We start from the raw sequence: 8,157 nt of genomic DNA on the forward strand, positions 1-8,157 counted from the left end.
CATGTTACATTTGCAGAGCCCCTGATGTACCTAAACTGTGGAAACCCCCCACAAATGACCCCATTTTGGAACTAGACCCCCCAAGTAAGTTATCTAGATGTGTGGTATGCATCTTGAACCCCCAAGTGCTTCACAGAAGTTTATAACGCAGAGCCGTGAAAATAAAAAAATCATTTTTTTCCTCAAAAAATCATTTTTTTAGCTCGCAAATGTACCCAAAAGTTGTTGTCCAGTTTGTCCTGAGTACGCTAGTACCCAATATATGGGGGGAACCATTGTTTGGGCACACGTAAGGGCCCAGAATGTAAGTAGTGACGTTTTGAAATGCAGACTTTGATGGAAAGGTCTGCGGTCGTCGTTACGTTTGCAGAGCCCCTGATGTGCCTAAACAGTGCTTCCCCCCATGGGCGCCGCCATCTTCTTCCGGGAAGAAAATGGTGGGTGCGTGCGCAGTGTGCCCGCTGAGATCTGCTGACCGGCATCTGGCAAACATAGGAAGATTTTTCCTATTTGTTCATTTTGGTCACTGTGATAGGGTCTATCCTGCCTCCTCCGGTGGGCGCCACCATCTTGGTCCGGGAAGAAAATGGCGGGTTCATGCACATTGCTCCCGCCAAATCTGCCAGCCAGCAGATTCCATTCATTAATTCAATGTGCATTTTAATCACTGTGCAAGGTCGGTTTCACATTTGCGGTTGTGTTCGCAGCGTTTCTTCCGCAGTAATCCGCATGCGTTGTGTATTCCTATATTTAACATTAGGGGCGCATGTGTCTGCGTTTGATTGCATTTTGCCGCGTTTGACGACGCATACGTCGTTTCGTCGTCAGCGGTTTGGCGCGGTAAACGCTACATGTAGTAATTTTAGAGGCATCAATTTGACGCCTAGAAACTTATGCGGTTGTTAGCGGCAGAAATGCGTCAAAAAAACGCATTGCTGTCTATGTGAATGCATGCGGCCGCAAGTATATGCGTTTGCTTGCGTTCGTGAACGCATGCGTTGCCACAGAGAAAAACATGCCTAGACACTGATAAGCCACCCCCCACATACAAGGTGATAAAGGGAGGGAGTGGACAGTTGCAGGTTACTACGCAGCAGACAGAGAAGCAGAGCAGACAGACCAAAGCACCTTGGAGGGAAACAAGTCTCTGAACAATGTGAGTATATCCTAGCCAATGCCTTTATTTTCTATTTTCTGTCTCTACATGTCCTAATTTCTGCCATTTCTTTCTTTCTGCATGCATCAGAACGTCTTCTTCTTCTGATGAGGAGCAACATTGTGGGCCTTCTCAAGACGAACATGTCAGTGAAGTGAGTACTCACCTCCTCAGATTGGTAAGTATTCACGGTCACATCTACACATATGACAATTTTTTTTTCCTTTTTTTAGAGCACTTCTTCCACTGCGGCAGAGGGTGAGCAGGAGCAGCGGGGTCACGGTCTGGTGTCAAGGCAACAGCGAGTAAGTATACCTGGCTGACTGTTTACTGTATCTTCACTTTAGTATTCTTGATTCTTCCTTTCTTGACTTTACTCTCTCTTTACACTTTTCTTCTGGACTCCTTTTTATCTTGACTTTCATTATTCATGCCATTTCTCAGCCTCTGTTTTCTTTCTTTTCCTTATGTTAATGTATCCAACATTAATGTCTTTATTTACCACATTGAAAATGACCTCCTCATCTCCCTGGTCCATGAGCGAGTCCCGTTGTGGGACACCCGGGTTCCACAGCACTCGGACAACGTGATGATCCAGCGCCTATGGAATGAGGTGGCCAAAGCGATGTGGGATGGCTGGGACAACGCCCTGACTCGTGTCCGAACTGCATTTTGTAAGTATTGCAATGCAGTGTGAAGCGGCAGAGACCTTGGCCGTGCTCACTACAACTGTGTGTGATGACTGAAACTCTCAGGAATTTCTCTCATCACACACAGTTGTGTGAGCACGGCCAAAAGTCCATTGTCTAACCCTTTTTTTGCTTTTTTCCACAGTGATCAAAGTCAAAACACGTTGGCGTTCGATGAAGGACCGCTTCAACAAGGACCTGCGTCAAGAGAGCCGTGTTCCCAGTGGTTCTGGAGCAAGGATCAGAAAGTATAAATACCATCTCATTCTGGCATTTTTAAGACTGGTCCTTGCCCAGAGAACGTAAGTATTTCTCCTGTGCATTAGGTTGTGTTGTATTGCCATAATCTGTATGTTTCTATTCAACAGGAATGGTGTTTATTCAGTTTTGGGTATTAATTTTTTTTCCTTTGTTCACAGCACATGGAGCAGCACTGTTGACTCAGGTTCTGGAGCGGTCCTTCATCAGACAGCCACGGACCCGTCCCAGCCATCCTGCAGCGCTGCAGCAAGTGGGCCTGCCACACTACCTGGAGACCAGGAAGCTGGTCCATCAGGTGTTCCCCTTTCCCAGTCCTCTGCCTCTGCCCCTTTTTTTTGGGGCTCCTCCCAGCAGCGGCAGAGGGCATCGGACAGATCACTCATGCCTGAGTTTTTGCACTTGAGCTCGGTTTTTCACGATGGACTCAAGGCTTTGGGTGACCGACTGGATAATGCCATTAGCCATATGAATACAAGTATCCAGGAGGTCACCAAAAGCCTTGACCAAGTAAAGGCCGACCTCCAGAGGCCAGCACATCATTTTTTTAACCAAATTGAACAGGGCATGTCGGAACACCTTACTCCTGATCTCCAGCTTAGTGTCATGCAGGCCTGCAATGCTGCTTATGTGCAGTCGGTATTTTCAGCAGACAGTGGCGGCATATCCACCTGTGCCAACACTGTCATGATTGACCTCAATGCCGACCTCTGCTGCATACCACTGCATGGCCACTTCTATTCCTAGCACTTCCGGACACCACTACAGCACCACCACCATGCCGAGTGCTGTAGGACAGCCCACCGCCACCACCATGACAACCGCTGCTCCTGCTTGGACCTCCTCCACTGACACCATGATGCAGCAGCAGGACCCTGGCATGGCCTTCCGCACCAGCACCACGATGCAGCAGCAGGACCCTGGCATGGCCTTCTGCTCCACCACCACCACGATGCAGCAGGACCCCGGCATGGACTTCCGCTCCACCACCACCACAATGCAGCAGGACCCAGGCATGGCCTTCCGCTCTACGAGCACAATGGACCCAGGCATGGACTTCCACTCCACCGCCACCACAATGCAGCAGGACCCAGGCATGGCCTTCCGCTCTACAAGCACTATGGACCCTGGCATGGCCTTCCGCTCTACGAGCACTATGGACTCTGGCATGGCTGCACGCTCTACGAGCACTATGGACTCTGACATAGCTGCACACTCTACGAGCACTATGGACTCTGGCATGGCTGCACGCTCTACAAGCACTATGGACTCTGGCATGGCTGCACGCTCTACGAGCACTATGGATTCTGGAATGGCTGCACGCTCTACGAGCACTATGGATTCTGGCATGGCTGCACGCTCTACAAGCACTATGGACTCTGGCATGGCTGCACGCTCTACGAGCACTATGGACTCTGGCATGGCTGCACGCTCTACGACCACAGTGCAGACGGACCCTGACAGGTCACCCACCACGATCATGCCATGACATATGAGCCCACCGAGGCTTCCCAGATCACGTCGCTCCCAGAAAGGGAAAAAAAATAAAAAAAATGCGTGCTATCAGTATTCCACCCCCCTCACCTCCCAGTGTGTCTGTAATGTCAGGTTTGTCTCACCCTTCCAGTGCGTCTCAGGCCTCTCATGTGTCAATCCCCATCCCTGAACTACCAGACCCCACTAGTTTAATTGCCCCTTCTCCTGCCACCCCTGCGTCGTCCACACTTAGCCAGGCCTCACAGCTTCACCCCCCCCATTTCCATCACTCTACCCCAAGCAGGCGCAGTTAAATAAAAATTTTGTTTGCAAGAAAATAAATACTATTGTTTTTTGCCCCCAATTATGTGTGGTTAATTGTGTATTTCGCCGCCGGCAACGCACACCGTGCGCCAAATAAAACACTGCGCCGCACACTTCATTTTTTGGCCACATCATAGCTCTAGTAGTTAGCAAGTACAACACTTTGTGTGTCTTTAGTATAGAGATATGAGGTGGACCAAAAAATGTATACTTGTATTTTCTCCATAATCTCTTCATTCTGCTTAGTCTGTGACTAGTGTTGCAGACTGAAGATAAAATGGTGGCAATACAATGCAGAACTATACTCAACTGGTCAGGTGTCCAAAAACTCATTAGTTAGGACACCTGACCTGGTGAGTAGAGAAGTGCATTGTATAACCTCCTTTTTCTCTTCTGTGTACGCAATCTATTTCACACAAAGTGAAGGGACAATGGCGGTCATACAAGGCATATCTATGCTCACCTGGACATGTGTCAGAAATAGTAGATTTATGAGGCTGTTATATGTGTATCATGAATTCATTATTTCTGACACCTGACTTGATGAGTAAAGATCTGTTTTGCATTAAACAGCCATTGTCTCTTCAGTCTACGTCCAATGGATACTGCAAAACAAAATCAGGACGTAATGACGTCAACAACTTTACCACTAACAACCTGGCTGCCGTCACACTAGCAGTATGTGGTCAGTATTTTACATCAGTACTTGTAAGCCAAAACCCAGGAGTGGAACAATTAGAGGAAAAGTATAATACAGTATTAACATATTTAGCACTTCTGCATTTATCACCCACTCCTGGTTTTGGCCTACAAATACTGATATAAAAATACTGACCAAATACTGCTACTGTGAGGGCAGCCTTGGTTTGTAGAGGAAATACATAGGAGACACGGTCAAGATACCAAAAAATAAGGCTTATTAACAACAAATATTAGTAACATTTAAGAAAATAACTGGTTCAGACAAAATCCCAACAGGACATTTACACAACATTGTCCTGCCATGACATACGTCCAATATCTGATTCAAAAAATGCAGCAAATTGGTCCCGCATGTGGCCAACTTCAGCAGTTGACCGCAGCAGGAGATGCTGGTAATCAGGCAATGGGTTTGCAACTGGTTCATCCAGTTCAATGTTGGGTCGCTCCTTAGCCATTATGTAATTGTGCAGAACCACACAGGCTTTGACCACCTCGTCGACTGTCTCCATTTTTAGATTAATGGCTGTTGCAAGAATGCGCCATTTGGAGACTAGAATCCCAAAGGTACACTCTACTGTTCTTCGGGCCCTGGTCAGTCTGTAGTTAAAAATCCTTTTAGTGTGGTTCAAGTCCCGACTGGAATATGGCTTCAGTAGGTTTTCACACATCTGAAAGGCCTCATCCCCAACCATAACAAATGGCATTGGTGGACCTTGAGTGTTGCGGAGAGGTCGTGGTCGTGGAAAATTAACATTTTTGCCATACACACGGTGGCCCATATCCGAGTTCTTAAAAGTCTGGGAATCGTTGCCACGGCCAAAAGCTCCAATGTCCACGGCGATGAAGCGACAGTTCGCATCGGCTATTGCCATGAGCACAACAGAAAAATATTTTTTATAATTGAAGTACTCCGATCCTGTTCTGGCTGGTTTGATAATGTGGATGTGCTTTCCATCCACCGCTCCCAAACAGTTGGGGAAATCACACACACTCCAGAATTTTTCCGCAATTCCAATCCACATGTCCAATGAGGGTAGGGGTATAAACTCATCCCGGAGAACATTCCACAAAGCCCGGCAGGTGTCCGCAACTATTCCGGACAGGGTGGATATTCCAAGCCGGTATTGGAAGTGGAGGGATGATAAATTCTCTCCGGTTGCCAGAAATCTGGAAGAAATTTAAAAAAAAAACAATTACAATCAATTCTATTTATGGTGTTGTTATGCTAAAGACATAAAGGAAAATAGCAAAAAAAATACATGTCAGAACACCCAAAATTACCACTGCCATTTGATTAGATTTGTTACAAACCTTAATGAAACCAGCAGATGTTCCTCTGGTGGAATCGCTCTACGGAGCTGGGTGTCCTGTCTCCATATGGCTCCTTGGACACGAGCAAGCAAATCCCGGAACAAGTCTTGCGACATCCTTGTATAATACGGGAATTTGTCCGGGTTGGCATTAAGCTCACCATACAGCGTGTGTTGGGCTCCACGGCTCTCACGTAGTTCAATAATGGGGTGTCTCCAAAAACGCCTACGCCGTCTCCTTCTCCATCTTTCGCGATGTCTGTCTTGCTCCCAAGCAAACGCACAGGCAAGAAATAGCTTGATGCTTAAATCCAGGTTGAAATAAAAGCTCTCCATGCGAAGATCCATCATGACACAGGATACAGTAGCACACTGTTAAGATTTCAGCAGTCCTAGGGTCTATATATAGAGATCCCATAATACACGCCCTCTGTAGTGACATTGGTGGTGTCTGGTTATCTAGATTTTTCTCCTGTTAAATTTGTCACCATGCGCACCAAAACCGCAAACGCAGGAAAAAACGCATGGAAAAGCGTACAAACGCGGCGTTTTTTTAACCGCATGCGTTCCCGCATGCTTCTAAAAAACACCGCGTTTGTACGTGTTTATATGCGTTTTTTCCTGCATTTTCGGATGCGGATTAAACGCTGCGGATTCTAACGCAAATGAGAAACTAGCCTAAAGCAGCTGCGTCCACACTGTGCAGAGATGAGGCAGTGACTCAGCAAGTTCAAACAAAAAAATGTGTTTAATGTCCACCAAAAACACTCACAGTGCACAACACGCTGTATCCTCCAGATTGCAGCCAGGAAGCAATAAAAACAGTCCGTGGCCAGTTGCCATGAGCGACCGCGCTGCCTGGGTAAGAGAGGGGTGCCAGACCTTGGTTCAGCTTGGCCCTGTGTTGCCTCACACAGGGAGCTCTGAATACCACTGCTCTGTCTCTGTGCAAGTCAGAACTGACACACCCAAACCCTTTCTGCAGGGTTTGTTTTTCCTTTCTCCAATCTGTGGCCATAGGCCACTTATAAGACCTGGGCTGGAGGAAATGGACCAGACCCCACCACCTTCCTGCAGTCAGTTTCAACAAAAAAAGCCCATACTGGGTTTTCCTGAATAAACTCCTTGGTCCAAATAACTTGACCAGGCTCAAACTCACTTTTATTCTGCCCTGTGAGTCACAGGCACACTGCTGTGATGACAGGGCACTACAGCGGATCTAATACGCTTCTGAGCGCATTCTGGGGGGCACATAGCTACCCTCACATATGACTCCGGTCGCTGCCTCAGAACTGTGATAAAAACCCTATTACAGTGATCAAAATAAAAAAAATAATAAATAAACCCCCCCTTTATCACCCCCATAGATAGGGAAAAATAATGAAATAAAGAAAATATATTTATTTTCATTTTCCCATTAGGGTTAGAGTTAGGTTAAAGTTAGGATTAGGGTTGGAAATAGGGTTAGGGTTGGAATTAGAGTTGGGGTTGGAATTAGAGTTAGGGTTGAAATTAGGGTTAGGGTTGGGATTAGGGTTAGGGGTGTGTTGGGTTTGGGGTTAGAATTGAGGGGTTTACACTGTTTAGGCACATCAGGGGGTCTCCAAACGTGACATGGCGCCACCATTGATTCCAGCCAATTTTGTGTTCAAAAAGTCAAAAGATGCTCCCTACCTTCTGAGCCCCAATGTGTGCCTAAATAGTGGTTTACCCCAACATATGGGGCATCAGCGTACTCAGGACAAATTGGACACCAACTTTGGGGGGTCTAATTTCACCTGTTACCCTTGGGAAAATAAAGCACTTAGGGGTTCAAACTTCTCACGACACATCTATATAAGCTCTTTGGAGGCTCTAGTTTCCAAAATGGGGTCACATGATGGGGGGTTCTACTGTTTAGGCACATCAATGGCTCTAAAAACGCTACATGACAACCACAGACCATTCCATCAAAGTCTGCATTCCAAAACATCATTACTTCCCTTTCGAGCATCGACGTGTACCCAAACAGTTGGGGAACCACCCAACATATGGGGTACCAGTGTACTAAGGACAAATTGGACAACAACTTTTGGGGTCTAATTTCTCCTGTTCCCTAGTGAAAAAAAAAAATTGCGGGCTAAAAAAATTATTTTTTTGGGAAAAAATTATTTTTAGTTTTCACGGCTCTGCGTTATAAACTTTAGTGAAACACTTGGGGGTTCAAAGGTCTCATAACACATGGGGGGTCTAGTTCCCAAAA

At 46.5% G+C, this 8,157-nt stretch overlaps 1 protein-coding gene across 1 annotated transcript; it reads left to right on the forward strand.

The window, feature by feature from the left end:
* The first annotated feature begins 1,102 nt into the window (after window positions 1-1,102).
* On the forward strand, window positions 1,103-3,859 carry LOC141091222 (uncharacterized). The gene is made up of 4 exons (XM_073576681.1): window positions 1,103-1,156; window positions 1,247-1,310; window positions 1,390-1,461; window positions 2,851-3,859. Exons 2-4 carry the CDS (start codon window positions 1,264-1,266, stop codon window positions 3,590-3,592), a joined length of 861 nt encoding a protein of 286 aa, XP_073432782.1. The 5' UTR covers window positions 1,103-1,156; window positions 1,247-1,263; the 3' UTR covers window positions 3,593-3,859.
* The last annotated feature ends 4,298 nt before the right edge of the window (window positions 3,860-8,157 follow it).

This window comes from Dendrobates tinctorius, unplaced genomic scaffold, assembly GCF_039654945.1.
Source record: "Dendrobates tinctorius isolate UK_male_01 unplaced genomic scaffold, ASM3965494v1 ptg000003l, whole genome shotgun sequence".
Taxonomy (NCBI): domain Eukaryota; kingdom Metazoa; phylum Chordata; class Amphibia; order Anura; family Dendrobatidae; genus Dendrobates; species Dendrobates tinctorius.

What these genes read in the sequence shown, in the direction of transcription:
- LOC141091222 (XM_073576681.1), top strand. Translation starts at nt 1,264, where the DNA reads ATGAGGAGCAACATTGTGGGCCTTCTCAAGACGAACATGTCAGTGAA. An exon ending in AAGACGAACATGTCAGTGAA is followed by an intron (nt 1,311 to 1,389) that starts GTGAGTACTCAC and finishes TCCTTTTTTTAG; the next exon opens with AGCACTTCTTCCACTGCGGC. An exon ending in TGGTGTCAAGGCAACAGCGA is followed by an intron (nt 1,462 to 2,850) that starts GTAAGTATACCT and finishes TTCTATTCCTAG; the next exon opens with CACTTCCGGACACCACTACA.